This window comes from Triticum dicoccoides, chromosome 7B (assembly GCF_002162155.2).
Source record: "Triticum dicoccoides isolate Atlit2015 ecotype Zavitan chromosome 7B, WEW_v2.0, whole genome shotgun sequence".
NCBI classification, from domain to species: domain Eukaryota; kingdom Viridiplantae; phylum Streptophyta; class Magnoliopsida; order Poales; family Poaceae; genus Triticum; species Triticum dicoccoides.
In genome coordinates, this window is record NC_041393.1 from 471,913,056 (window position 1) to 471,927,709 (window position 14,654).

At 45.8% G+C, this 14,654-nt stretch overlaps 2 protein-coding genes across 2 annotated transcripts; both read left to right on the plus strand.

Annotated features, from left to right (window-relative positions):
• The first annotated feature begins 3,898 nt into the window (after positions 1 to 3,898).
• On the plus strand, positions 3,899 to 8,651 carry LOC119338549. The gene is made up of 5 exons (XM_037610869.1): positions 3,899 to 4,588; positions 5,516 to 7,538; positions 7,649 to 7,709; positions 7,799 to 8,022; positions 8,284 to 8,651. Exons 1-5 carry the CDS (start codon positions 4,426 to 4,428, stop codon positions 8,336 to 8,338), a joined length of 2,526 nt encoding a protein of 841 aa, XP_037466766.1. The 5' UTR covers positions 3,899 to 4,425; the 3' UTR covers positions 8,339 to 8,651.
• Positions 8,652 to 10,678: 2,027 nt separating this feature from the next.
• Positions 10,679 to 14,373, plus strand: LOC119341073 (B-cell receptor-associated protein 31-like). Its single transcript, XM_037612973.1, has 3 exons — positions 10,679 to 11,099; positions 13,522 to 13,926; positions 14,028 to 14,373. Exons 1-2 carry the CDS (start codon positions 10,802 to 10,804, stop codon positions 13,902 to 13,904), a joined length of 681 nt encoding a protein of 226 aa, XP_037468870.1. The 5' UTR covers positions 10,679 to 10,801; the 3' UTR covers positions 13,905 to 13,926; positions 14,028 to 14,373.
• Positions 14,374 to 14,654: the final 281 nt, after the last annotated feature.

Sequence of the window (14,654 nt, forward strand, 5' to 3'; positions counted from 1 at the left end):
GCGCCAACAGCCTCCGAGCGGGATGAAGATGAGCCCCGCGGCCACCGGCGCTGGAGGGCTTTGCCCGGCAGCGTGGTCCGGTGGCGGCGAGGAAGGGAAGGGACGAGAGGAGGCCCGAAGCCGGCGGCTCGGGTAGCCCCCCCCCCCCTCGGTCGCCACACAGGAGCGACGCGGGGAGGGGAGGGGAGGGGGCTGCACCTTCCACTCATGTTTATGGTTAGGAAACTTAACCATCTTTGATTAACGAGCTAGTCTAGTAGAGGCTTACTTGGGACACGGTGTTTTGTCTATGTATCCACACATGTATCAAGTTTTCGGTTAATACAATTCTAGCATGAATAATAAACATTTATCATGAAATAAGGAAATATAAAAGAACAACTTTATTATTGCCTCTATGGCATATTTCCTTCACGTTGATCTCCTTCTTGTCCGCAAGCCACTTCTTTGCCTGCTCATCCAAGAGGGTTCTGTCCGCCAACATGATCTTCGCATCCTCCGCGTCCCGTGCAAGTTGCAACCTCTCTTTCTCAAGCTCAATCTCTCCAAATGTCTTGGCCTTCTCGAGTTCCAATTTGATCGCCTCCTCTTGCTTCTCTGGCTCGATCTTCTCCCTATCAAAGCTTCTTCTCCACCCTCTTCTAGTCCCACTCCATCCTCTCCTTTTGTGCATCCAACATGAGCTTGTACCTCTCCTCTTTCTTATTCTCCCTTATCGAAAAATGCCCGTCCATGTGGATGACATTTTTGTAGCCGTGGCGCCACGGGAGGCCCGTGCCTTCTCCCACTTGTTTCCCATGACTTATCGGTTATCCTCTGGCATGGTGGCCCTTCCATTCGTGACAACAACATCGTACTCTTCATCGTCCAACCCAATTGATTGGTGGGAGCTTAAGCCATCATTCCTCTTCTTGGCGGACTTGAGATCGGACACAACTTGTTTCCACTTCGGCTTGCCATTCAATATGATCCAACAATGACTAAAAGAAAATGGCTTCCTCTCCACCTCATGACACAAAGTGGCCGCCACCACCGTCTAGCAAACGACATATGTATGAGCACGAGAATGCAATTATGCAAAGACAAGAAGCATATGTAAATGACAACAAGATGAAGAAATTGAGCTTATGTGAGTTGCCACTCCCATCCCACTTTGAGGGTGTTTGGCCACTTGTTAGTAGCCGACGTACTTGTTCAATTCCCCTTGAATGATCCCCCATTAATGTTGGAGAGATGACACATTGCGGGTGGCCACGATAGGATGCAACTCCACATACTCCTTTTGTTCGTGATACTCCTTCCAAATATTCTCTCAATATGTGTTCCCCTTTTGCTCCGTGTCGCATATTGGATCCATTGTTGTGGCCAAACAAGCTTTGACAAACAAGATGTCCTCAAATCTTGAGAATGCCGGACCTCTTGCCTTCGCCGTCTTGGTCTTCTTCTTCTTCTTGCTCGGATTGGGATCGGATATTGCCCCAACTTCAAATGCGGTGGTGCCCTCCAATTCATACTCCATTTCGTCGGATCTTCATTGTCATTGATCATGTTTGACAAGAACGCCTCCTACGTGATCATGGTTTGCAAGCATTCATCATGTGTGAAATGAACTAGTGATCTATGGAAAAAATTGACCAGATAGGAGCAAAGAAAACGTATCAACTTGTTCTGCCATTCCGTCGAACATGTCGAGGGCAGCCCGGGCTCCGCCGGTGTCCGTGCTCATCCACGCCCGAACAAGCTGCAGTGAGTCACATATGTCGACCGTCGGCATCTGCGTCAGCGAAAAGCTCTCCGTAATGGCCCAGCCGGTCGTCGAATCCTCCTCTATGCCAAAGGGGTCAGACGGCGCAATCCGCGTCAGTGCTCGGATGGAAGGGGTGCGGGGGTCCGGGCGTGGCCGAGGAGACAACAGCTCCACCATGTCCGAACTTCCCTGCGCCGCCGCCGCCTCCCTCTCTTGTTGTCGGCGTCGATGCAACTTCCGAGCAACGTTCTCCGCTTTGCAAGACGGAGTCGACGAAGGGACACCGACGAACGAGGCCGACTGCGTCTCCGTTGAGTCGGCTAGTGACGGGTTGGACGACATCTCCGGCGGTGGATCGGGCCAGGTGGTGAGGATGGGGAGCAAGGGTGGAGGGCGACGAGGGCTCAGGCGTGGGAAAGCTTCGAGGGCAGCAGGAGGAGGAGGAAGGGTTTGGTGGATTTTGGTGCAATTGGCGGTGGGGTCGGGCTGTCGGGTTCGACGTGGCGGGCGTGCCCGGGCGCCCCCATATCCGCCCCATATTTGGGCTGGATATGAGGGGTGTCGGTCAACCCGGGCATTTGAGACCCGTTAAAAGAGCCCGTCTGGGTTGAAATTTTGTGACCGGACCGTGACCGGGCGGCCCGCCCGGGCGTATAAGGTGGGTCTGAGGCGCCCGACTGTAGATGCTCTTATGGGGAACCATACTAAATGTTTAACTTCAATTCTCTTCGTAAGACACATAATATTTTTGTTCTAAAACAATAGGATGTGGGATGCATTGAAACCATACTTCAAGTTATAATATACTCCCTTCATTTACTTATATAAGGCCATTATAAAAAATACACTTTGCACCAATACAAGGCCGCCAACAGTAATCGAGATAAAAGTTAATGATATTTTCTTGAACTAGCAGCCTATTTAATACTTGCATGCATGAAGTCATAATGACACTCCAATCAGCTTTCTATCCCTTCCTTGCATTCATGTGTGTATTAATGATCCCAATAAATAAAAAAAATGGTTTACAAAACAAGGTATTAAATTTTACTTTGATACCTGTAATGTGAGTTTGTGGCCTTGTATATAAAAATGGAGGGAGTACACGTGTAGAGTGGTAATTTATTTGTATGAAACATTCGCCAGCCTTCCAATAATAATATCAAGATGGGCGTGCATGCTGCCACTCATGACGTCGAGTGTCATGGCTGTGGCGTGGACGACGGGCCAATCCACCGCCATAAAAATTTGTCCCTTCAGGGCGGCGGTGAAGCACATTTGTACCCACCGAGCACCACATTGCCTGACCGCGCTATTACTCCTTCTCGGTCATCATGTGGTCAATCGCACCGGGGCACGGGTGGTGGACAGTGACTAGTGTTTAGGTGGGAGTCAGAGAGAGGGGTTGTTAAAAAGGGATGGGGCTGAAATGTTGTCTCGCCCTGATGGATAGTGTGAACTACCCATTCCACTCAATTCGGGTGGGACACGAAGATTTTAGACTAAGTCAAAATAGATAAGTTCATTGAATTAAAATTTCTGTCTGAGCAGTTCGATCCAAACAGGCGGGGACAAAATGAAGAGTGTGGCATTTTTGAGATCGAGCTCCATGAATGCCTTAGTTTTGCGAATCTTATGAATTTAAACTTTTTAGTTTGAAAAAATCCTGAAAAAATACACATGTAAATAAGGATGTAATGTGTATGTGCATGAAATTTCAGAACAAAATACCTTGAATGACGAGCTGCAAAAACTTTTTTTTTATAAACTTTAAGGATAAACAGTTCATATGCTCGGCCTTCCTCTGGCATTTTCGCGGAATGGAGGACTGCCTTTGGAGATGCCGAGAGTCCATTTTAAGCTGAGGAAATGGGACCGTCCCATTCCCATCCCATTTGATCATTAGGGGCTCTAAAATATGATCCATTACTACAAGATATGCTGTCGGGGCATGATCTAGGCTTAGGTGCCCTCGGGGCTCGGGCTTTGGACATTCAGAGAGCTACAAGCAAGCTAGACGATGTTTTGTCCGGATAAACGTGAGGAAAACAAAAGAGCAGCACCACTCCTACCACCAAGTTCCAAGCAGCTGGAGGAGGAGCTGCTCGATCTTCTCCCGCAAAAGAACAATATTATTCTCTCCCCATTCCCGTGACCCCATCCCCTCACTCTTTACTTTATTTCTCACGGCCAGCTTTATCTCTCACAGCAGCGGCGGCAGGCCCGAGAAGGCGAAGAGAGAGAGAGCAAAAGGCATCGAGCGAAAGCAGCCAAAGCGCAAGGCGGGCAAAGGCGAGGCGCGGCTTTGCTCAGCTTCAGCTCAGCTGGGCGACGCCGACCGACGCAGGAGAGCGAGCGCGATAGATGGAAGCTTATCATTGCCTGGACCTCGGCCTCTTCCGCCTGTTCCCTGGCTTGGACCAGAGCACCATGCCTGGCCTTTTCCACTTCCCCCCGGCGAGCTGAGCTCTGCTCCAACTCTATTGAACTCTCTCTCTCCTTCTTGGTTCCTCCCCCGGTCGGTCAGTCAGTCGGTCTGCCCTGCTCTTGGCGCCTTGCCGTTGGCCTTCTTGGGCTCCGGCCATTGTTCTGGCCAGTTTCTTGGGGTTCTCGCTTCTTGGAGTCCGGGCATTGGCGTCGGCGGGCGAGGGTTGAACCAATCCCTCACTCCGTCGTCAATGGAGGGGTCGGAGGGGTCGGGTGCCTCGTGTCCCGCGGCGGCGGCGGCGGCGGCCGAGCAGCAGGTGCGGGTGGTGCGGTGCCCCAAGTGCGAGAAGTTCTTGCCGGAGCTGCCCAACTACTCCGTCTACGTCTGCGGCGGATGCGGCGCCACTCTCCAAGGTCTCTTCCTTTGCCCCCTCTCTTTTTATCTTGCCTCCATGTTCTACATTGTGTTATGTTTCTGTTGTTGTCACAGGCGGCTGATGTTATTCAGTATATGTTTCTGCCGCATTAGTGTTCACAACCTGTGTCTCTGTTTGGATTAAATTCGTTCAACTCTAGTTCTTACCTTTTGTTTGCTCAACTCTAGATAAATTCAACCGCAAAAAAAAAAAAAATCTAGATAAATTCAAGTAAAAAACTCTACATGAATTATTGTTTGCTTTCCGGTATATGAAGATCCCATATCTGCAGCTTTTTCAAGTTTTCTTCTGTTTTTGTTTTGCACATTGCAAAATATTTTCTTTTCTCTTCCTTGTTTCCCCTCGCTCCAGTTAGTGTTTTCGCTGAACTTATCTCATTTTTCCTGAAATGTGCGAAACCTCTGATTCTCGACCTGTTCGCAGAAGCTTGCCTAAAAATCTTGACCAATTATCTGAATCTTCAGAACTTGTGGGGAATGCGGTGACATTTTCTTGTTTCTAAATGACAACTGTTTTACTCTAAGAATATTTGGTTGAAAAGTTTTGTCTGGTCTGAAAATTTCTAGATTGTAGGAGCAGAAACATCTCATTTTGATTGACTCAGTCTTGAATGAAATCGAATGCGCGGAACGGAATCGGACACTAAACTCTGCCGGTTCCATTGTTTCCACTTAAATTCCCATCACACTTTTATATGTTGTTATTAGGCGCGCAAACAATTGAGCCCAAACGCAGTGCTGTTATGAGAAAAACTGTGTTGCACGTTGTCTTGAGGACCACCATTGACAAAAATTTACACCTATGAAATCTTCCATTTCTCGATTACTTATGCTAAATTTTATGTCAAATTCGTGACAGGGAAGTATAGAATTAACATATTTCTTCTCTCTGTGCAATTTTACAGCAAAAAAGCACTCAGCACCCCAGACTACTTGTTTGGACAAAACTGACGTTGTACATGTGAAGTACCTTGAAGTGTTGGAGAGTTCGCCAGAGAAGAAGGAACCAGTATCTGAAGCTAATTTTGAAACTATCTCAGAAGAAAACTCTCAGAGAGTCCAAGCTACTCCCGAAGAGAGATTAGTAACCCAAAGAATGATGCCAGAACACAGAGATTCCAGATGTAGTTCTGGTGATGACCAAATCCCAAGAGAGCCAAGCACCTTGATGTTTAGGGCCACTCTTAGAGATGACATCACGGAGATTCGGGAAGCCAAGTACCGGCGCATACGGAATGAGGAGAAAGGAGATGTAAAGCAACCTGTGAGACCAAGTGACAGATCTCATATCTCTGTAGTCGACACCATTCCTCCTAATGCTTATCATGGTGAACACCAGATGAAGTCAAGCTTTGGAGATGCAAATGGTAGTCAGTGCGCAGACGGGAGGAATATGGACGGTCCTAGCAGTGTCAGTGGGCTTGAGAAAGACCGCGCCGAGCTTTTACGGATGCTTGATGAGCTGAGGGATCAGGTGCAGAGATCCTGCGAAATCACTGAGAAGCCCAGTGTAGGCGCCTCCACAAGTAGAGTGGTGGATGCCTCGAGCTCGTACAGTCCTCATGAACTGCTGAGTCGGTTGCGGAACGGTTCTCAGTGCTCACCATCCTTGAGTGGGCAAAATCCTGGCGTTCTGCATGCTTATGCTTCAGTCCCCACACATCAAGATCTACAAGGATATAGAGAGCCTGACACACACATGGGGGCTCCTTGCTATCCTGTTGGCCAGTATCCATGGAGGAATTGTGACAGTTATTTCTTTGGACAGCATAATCATGACCCTCTCGTCTCTTACCACCATGGCGGTTTCTACCACCAGCCTGCTTGCTCTTGCCTGCATTGTCATCACCGTGAGTTCTTGCCTGTTCAGGGGGCTCCGATGGGTTTCAATCATCACAGGGTGCCATATCCTGGGGCGTACCCGGTTAACGGTTCTGTGATGTTTGGCATGCAAAATAAAAATTCGAGAGGCATCAATGCTTCGATGCACCGCGGTCACATGAGGGGAAACCTGAGCAAGAAGCCTCCGCAAACATGTGAACCGATTGCCTGCGGAGCCCCATTTACCATATGCTACAACTGTTATGAAGTGCTGCAACTTCCCAAGAAGTGCCCCTTGCCTGGGAAGGATGAGTACAAGCTACGTTGTGGGTCATGCTCTCATGTGATCATGGTCAAGCTTGATGGAAGCAGGCTTGATGTTTCAGCGCCTTCGCCAATTTCACACATGTCTGCTGCTAGTAGAAATAACTCCAGTGATGTCCAAGGAAGCAATGCATACTCTGCTGCTGATGAGAGACTGCTTCCGCTTTACAGCTTTTCTGCAGGGAGTCATTGCTCTCGAGAAAGAGATCTGCACTCAGACTCAAGTGACACAGAAAAGGTGCAAGGTATATCATCGTCTTCTAGCATTTTTGAAGATGAGAATAATCCTGCGAGATCTAATTCACAGAGGGGCACCCCTAGGTCTAGTGATCTGCCCGTTGAAGCCCAAGTTGTTAGCCGTGTTCCGAGTTTACCTCTTCAGCATCATTTAGCACATTCACCATCTGAGAGGGTGGTTAATGGATCAGGAAAAGGAAGCAGAAGTACCCGGTCTGAGCATGAGAAGACAGTATTGACTGAAACTTGTAGACACAACACTATAAAAGATGTACGTGTAGTGAGTGTGATGAGCTTGTCAGATGATGAGTACGAGGATCCGGACTGCAGTCAAGATCCCTGTGTTGGGACTCAACATGTAGATCGCCTTACTGTCACGAAAACGGGTGATTCATTCTTTACCAATCTCATGAAGAAGAGTTTTAAAATCAACAATGGAATGGGCAATGGCAGAGCAAAGGTATTCATTAATGGCTATCCCATCTCCGATCGTGCTGTCAAGAAGGCTGAGAAGATTGCCGGACCAATCTACCCTGGTGAATACTGGTAATTTACACCTTCATTCATCTAAATCTTATGGAAACTGAAGTTGTGATCCAAAATGTAACCCTTTAGCATCATGGCCATTTGACATTTTCCTTGTATTTTTTGTTTAGGTACGATTATCGTGCAGGGTTCTGGGGTGTAATGGGTCAATCCTGCCTTGGCATGATACCTGTAAGAACAGTTTTTTTTTGGGAGTTAATATGCTTTTCTTACCCTGTCATATCTTGATCCAAGCTTTTAACTGGATTTCCATGTTGCAGCCGTACATTCCTCAGCTTAACTATCCTATGCCCAAGAACTGCGCTGGTGGAAATACTGGTATATTTATCAACGGGAGAGAACTTCACCAGAAAGATTTTGACTTACTCGTGGGTCGAGGTCTCTCAGAATCTCCTGACAGATCATATAAGGTTGAGATGTCTGGTAAAGTGTATGATGAAGTCTCTGGTGAAGAACTTTATTGTCTTGGCAAACTTGCACCAACGTAAGTAATTTATACCGACTTCAAATCTTTCCATTTCAGTTTACAGTTATAAGTTCTGATGACAATGTCGCAACCATATATTTGTTCTACAGCGTGTGATTTATGTCCTTGTTTAAGATGTCAAGTCACTGCCACATATTTGTTCTACCGTGTCTAGAAACTAGAATATCTACCATGGTATTGATTTAGTACTGACATAGTCTAGACTCTAGAATATCTGCCATACTTGACCCTGTACTGAAAGTTTCTTTACACAAACAGTGTTGAGAAGATGAAGCGCGGTTTCGGCATGCGGCCCCCGAGGACCATCCACTGAGAAAGAGGGGTCGGGGTCAGAATTGGCCTCAGGATCTGGGCGACTCGCCGCGCCGGAACTGGGGATATCATGGTCCTGAGATCAGTCGATAGCCCACATTGTGGACTACATAAAGTCATTTTGCAAGTTCTGCTTCTCCTACGTAGCTATGCTGTGTGTGTGGTGTGTGATGCTTTTGCTGATTGCAGTTATTCCGCCTATCTACTCATGTATAGTAGATATATGTAATCGATGATCTCTGTGATGACCCCTGAAACTGATAGTTCTCTGAAAAAAGGCTCAATGTGAAGTTATGTGCTGCGGGTTTCGTGAATGAGTCAAACTGATCTCAAAATAGGCTATGCGGACGCCTTGATTATCCACACACACGTTGATTATCCACACTTCTCCTACTCAGTTAGAATTTACATGATCAGATCATTGCAAAAATTATACATCAGAGACTATATTTATTGTCTAGGTTCACCACATCAATTACATCCCCGGGGGCTACAACCCCAGGGTATGACTATGGTTGCTCCTCCAATGTACCAAATAAACATAGTACAGATCGATGACAAGTCCGCCGTGATCATGACACATATCAACCGCCGCACTATCGTCGGTCCGGCACCCTTGCCAGGGGTGTTGGGACTCGTCCCTTCATGATCTCATGTCCATCCTACCAGTTTCATCTAGTTTATTTGGCTACACCACAGCGCCTTTATATGATATACCCAAGTTACATGTGTTTAGACCCAACCCCCCCCGCATATTCCAAGTCTAACTGTAGCCCCGAACACATAATCGACACTAATTTCAACACTCCACCTTGGCAAATATGCCCTCCGTCATCATTAAGTCATTGTCCTCGCTCGAACATCTGTGTATGATTAGACTTGGGTCTGATTAATAACATCGCCTCGATGGCTCCTCCTCAGCTTCACCTTCAATGATGTTTGCGCATACCTTGTACAAACCGTTCTTGGTCCTCTTGCCCCATCATCACAAGCTTCTTGTTCTTATTGATCTTCATGGTCTTCTTGTCCCTCTCCACCTTGCTGACATGCCCATCACCATGAAGCTCGCCAAGCGAATTTGGATTTACCCGAACCTTTTGCACGTGCCTAACATCCTTGAGCACGTGTCTTGAATCTTTTCATTCGGGGGATTGATGATCCTCGACACCTTTTACACAAGGGACTAAGACATGAGTATTCACTTAACGTATTAGTACACATAATTGTGTGTCATCAATACCAAAACAACATCATGGACCTGGATCCACTTCCAAAACAGATTTAGCTTGGAAATGTAATCAATTCTATACGTGGCATATACGAATATAAGAACTACCAATCTATAACAACAATGCCATACTAAAACCAATCTACAACTGATGTTTTGGTCAATGTCAAAAGGTTTGAAGGGATAGGAGCTGGCAACTCTACCCTATCAGCCCCGACCTCTATAGAAGGTTTTGAATGAGCTTTTTGCCATGAACAAAAGGAGATGTTCTGTTCAATGTCCAACCGGAACGAATATACAACTGATGTTTTGGTCAAAAGGTCACAACGTTTGAAAGAGTTGGCTACTCTACCCTATCAGTCCGTAGCCATTATCGTTGCCCAACCCAAGGAGGCTTCGACGTCGCTTCATGTTGTTAGCTTCTTTTGAATGTTATACATATTGACCTTACACAAACAGTGTTGAGAAGACTTGGCTACTCTACCCTACCAGCCTATAGCCATTATCGTTGCCCAACACAAGGATGCTTCGACGTCACTTCATATTGTTAGTTTCTTTGGAATGTTATATGGACATTGTTTCGTTTGTCTGGTTGGGCAAACTTTTTGACTTTTGGTCGTGTACATGTCAATGCAAAGGCTAGGAGAGACTCTTTTGTGCTCGGTTGCAACCATCTTAATCCTGCAAGAAAATAAGATATTCCGTAATCATAGAAAAATGTAGAATGAACCACGCAAACTAATAGCACCATGGAAATTACAGGAGTAAAACCGAGATGTGGATGAGATGAAGGAAAGGAAACGAAATTCTGCGGGATCGAGAAACAATTAATACTTGTGGGTGCCAAATAAAATCTCACTACAATTTTAGTTTTTGTGGGATGCCAAAAATGTGAAAGCACACATGGATGGACCATGGGCAGGATGATGTCACAGACTAATAATGGCAAAAGATGGAGCAAACGGTCCAAGCAGCCGCGTAGGTGCCAAAACCCTTCCAACACGGCGTCCGTGACCATCCCGAAGGACACTCCTCTTCCCTTTTTCTTTTCTAGCGAGAAACCTTTGCGCGTCCGGTGTTCCAAATTCCAAAACCCACCCCCGAGGCGAGGAAAGGCACCGCACCCTCCTCGCGATACAAATTACAAAGCGCAGAGAAAGCGAGGAGCGCCCCCCGTATCCCACCACCCCGACCCGAACCCCTGAGCTGAGCGCCGCAACCGCCCGCCCGGCCGCGATGATCCAGCTCCTCTTCACCGTGCTGGCCGCGGAGGCGGGCATGGCGGTCGTCCTGCTCTTCAAGACGCCGCTGAGGAAGCTGGCGATGCTCGCGCTCGACCGCCTCAAGCGCGGCCGGGCCCCCGTCATGGTGCGCACCGTCGCCGCCACCGTCCTCGTCGTCCTCGCCTCCAGCCTCCACAGCATGGCCAAGATCCACGGCCACGCCGGCGCCGGCGAGCTCGACGCCCCCGGCGCGCTCAGCCCCACCGACCAGGTCCTCCTCGCCCGCCACCTCCTCGAGGCATCCCTCATGGGTACGTGTGCCTGCCTACGGGACCCGACCGCCCGTCCCCTCTTCTTATCTGTTCGGTCGATCGTCTACACGTCCTTGGTTTGTTGAATTTAGATGAGAGCATGACTTGATTTCGCTCTAGCGCATCACGGCGTTCTGTTGATTTTAGTCTGACGGATGAGTTGTTCAATCATGCTATGGAGAGATTAATAAGTAATTTATTAGCTGCATTTGGCTAACATTTTGGAGTAATCTACAATTTAATGATATAGTATGGAGTAAAAGATTTTCCCCATTGTACCTTACTTTATGCTCAGTATCTGTAGTTTAATGTTATAGAGTAAAATATTTCCCCATTGTATCTTACTTAATGGCCGAACCTGTAATATATTTTTCTGATTACTGTTCAATTGAGTTATAGATATAGTGTCTGCAGTAAAATTGTTTATCGCATAATTAGAAGTAGGGATGTAGGGTGTCTTTTACCGAGATGGGGTAACCTTTTGGGGTTCGCCATTTGCCCCCCTTTCAAGTTAACTGTCTTATTTCCATGCTATAATTTATGTCATATTTACAAAATTATTTTGTTCCACTTCTCAAACTATTTTGCTCTGACTTGTTAAGATGTACTGGGAACTTTGTATTGGCCTAAGTATTCAAGAAAGTTAGGCAAATTATCAGCTGTGATGATATTTCTTATCATACCCTTGTTTAATAAGCCATTGATTGTTCAGTTTAGGAATTAGATCATACATAGAACAAAGCTTATGCTGCTCAGGCTGTTTATGCTATATGCATACAATTTGCTGTTTGTGCTATATGCATACTATTTTATGGGTATATTTAGGATCGCTCTCATACAACCTGTGATTTTTATGTAGTGTTCAGTTTGGCCTGAAATCTTTTGTGATTACCCTGATAGCAAATGCAAACACAAATCACGGCATTTATGCATGTCTATTATACCTGTTACCTGATGCATTGACATTTCTGCTATTTTGGTTTTTTGGGTGCTCTGCCTTTTCCATATATTAAATCCTTGGAAAAAATTCACATGATTTGATTTATGTTCATCAACTATTCTTGTTGTTCCAAGTGACTTAATCTTTGGCCAGAGGTGATGAATGCTCTTGAAAGTTGTTCTGTTCTGGTACACCCATTTCATTATTTGGATGATGGGGTCCCTAGAGTTGGGGGGCTAATTTGACCGGTCTAATTCATACTATGGTTCTTAAAGATTCAGACGTGAGTTGATGAGATCATGTAACATCCAACCACTGAAGTTATATCTAGGAGACACGGACCTCAACATCATTAAGTTGAAGTTTTATAGGATGACTTTCCTCTTATACTTGCCCCATATCTGATATTTGTGTTTCCTCTGGGACAGTTCATTGGTGGAGTGGGATCTTGGTCACTCTTATTCAAACATTTATTATCAGTTTCTCTATTAGTTTTTGCAATTCCAGTTTTTCGCTTTCATTCGGTATTTTGTCCTAAACTGACAAACTTGTGTACATTTAAGAAGTCGTAAAAACATTACAATAACATTTTTTAGTAAGTAGGTTGTTCAAGATAAAAACATGGGGAGGATTTGCTCTTTTATCATATAAAACCTTCTACATAGAGTATAAGCGACCAGGTGAGATACCATAATTCTGATGCTGACAGGAGTTGAATCCTGATCAGCAGGAGTCTACTATGTATTCCAGTCCAGGGGGCGGGCCAGGATCAGTGGGCTGAACTGGGCCATAGTGTGCTCACTCCAGGATTCGGTATTTTTTGGGCCAAACAGTGCACATCTCTCTGCTGTACTTGGACTGGGCTGGGGCTATATTTGTGATATTATCTTTTGTTGCCTGTGGCGTTGCCAAAACACTTTGTTATGGCTCAACTCTTATGTGGTTGATCTTATGTTTGTTATGTTATTTTTCTTTCATTCTTTTCAATCTTTTGAGGTTTCTTACAGTGAAAATAGACACTTTTATGTTCTGTCAACAACCAAGTAAGCCAGTGGATCTGTTGCTTCAGGAAAATTATCCACAAATTTTTATCCTCAAAAAAGGAATTTCTCTGCACTTCCCTCTTTGTGATTCATCTTGGTTTGATGTAACACAGCTGCATGTTTCTGGATGCATATGACATTCTTGTATTTAATTACAGAGTAACATCTTTTTATGTTCATGTAGATTTTAGTGTCCAAATTCAGGGATTTTCTCAGAATGCAGTTCCACTTGAGGTCTTTAGCACATTAGTGTTTTGTTGAGCCATTGGTAGCTTCGTAATAAAAAATTCATATAATGTGGTATATTGTTTTGTTGGAGAGTGTTGAGTCCGTGTCTGGTTCTAAGCTGAGTCGAATCTACATTTTGGTTCTAAGCTGAGTCGAATCTACATTTTGGTCCGGGTCACACAGTACTCGCTAACCCGCTCACTTGTTTCAGGATACATTTTATTCCTTGCTCTCGTCATTGACCGACTGCACAGCTACATCAGAGAGATGCGAGTTCTAAAGAAGAACTTGGAAGCTGTGTCGAAGCAGAACAAGTCGCTAGAAGAAGCAAAATCTGGAAGGTCCGATGAGAGCAAGCCACACCACAACGACATTGCTTCGCTGAACGAGGAGATCAAGAAGCTGAAGCTGCAACTGAAAGGAAAGGCGGAGGAGGCCAAGGATGCAGAGGCCAAAGCACTAGCTGCCCAGACACAATCTGAAGGTCTTGCGCGCAAATACGACCGCCTGCTTGAGGACAACAAGCATCTCCATGAGCAGCTGCAGTCAGGAGACATCTCGCTGTCACGTTCGGATGGCAAGAAGAATGCCTAAGATGTGGTTGGTCCTCATCAAGGTAGGTAGGCCTAGGTTTTGTCCATGACATGGTCTTAGTCTCTTAGTGTAAGTTTCGATGACAGCTCAATTCTTACTCTTTTTTATTGCGCTGTCTACCAGTCAGGAACTCGTGGAAGCCTGAAGACAGCTGAGAGATGAACATGACGTCTGTTACTGATAATCAGCCATCAGAGTAGTACCATCTTTAATACATAAATGTTCTGGTATTATGTACCGGAACGCAAAAATATCGCTCAATCTCTTACAGCCAGGTTAGCCGTGACTATGCTAAGATGCTCGCCTGTAAACATTGGTATTCGACTGAATGTTGTTAGTCTGAACAAAGTTGTAGATAGAACATGAGAAGTATTCATATCTCGACAAATTTGGCTGCTGGTCGTTTAACCCCACCAACTTGTCCAATCATGGAGAAACGGCCACTGGACTGTGGTTATCCTTTCATTAATTTCGACAAAACATAGAGAATTATATCTGGCTTTCAACCATGCTTGTCTATAAACAGTACCGGGTATGCCTGAATCCTGACAAGTATATATGCTAGTGGCAGGTTCTACCATTTCGATCATTAGTGACAGAATCATTAGCGGAACAAATCTAGATATACGTGCATACCGCGTATGTTAGATAGTGAACCTCTCATCCGACGTGCGTGGATCATAGGACGACGGCGTACCAGTGATGTGATGAGGTTTCGTTGCACCAAGAAAGAAATACTGGAGCGGTATG

Coding starts and splice junctions, on each gene's coding strand:
- LOC119341073 (XM_037612973.1), top strand. CDS start 10,802: ATGATCCAGCTCCTCTTCACCGTGCTGGCCGCGGAGGCGGGCATGGCG. Junction 11,100..13,521: donor CCTCGAGGCATCCCTCATGG/GTACGTGTGCCT, acceptor CACTTGTTTCAG/GATACATTTTATTCCTTGCT.
- LOC119338549 (XM_037610869.1), top strand. CDS start 4,426: ATGGAGGGGTCGGAGGGGTCGGGTGCCTCGTGTCCCGCGGCGGCGGCG. Junction 4,589..5,515: donor ATGCGGCGCCACTCTCCAAG/GTCTCTTCCTTT, acceptor GCAATTTTACAG/CAAAAAAGCACTCAGCACCC. Junction 7,539..7,648: donor ATCTACCCTGGTGAATACTG/GTAATTTACACC, acceptor TTTTTTGTTTAG/GTACGATTATCGTGCAGGGT.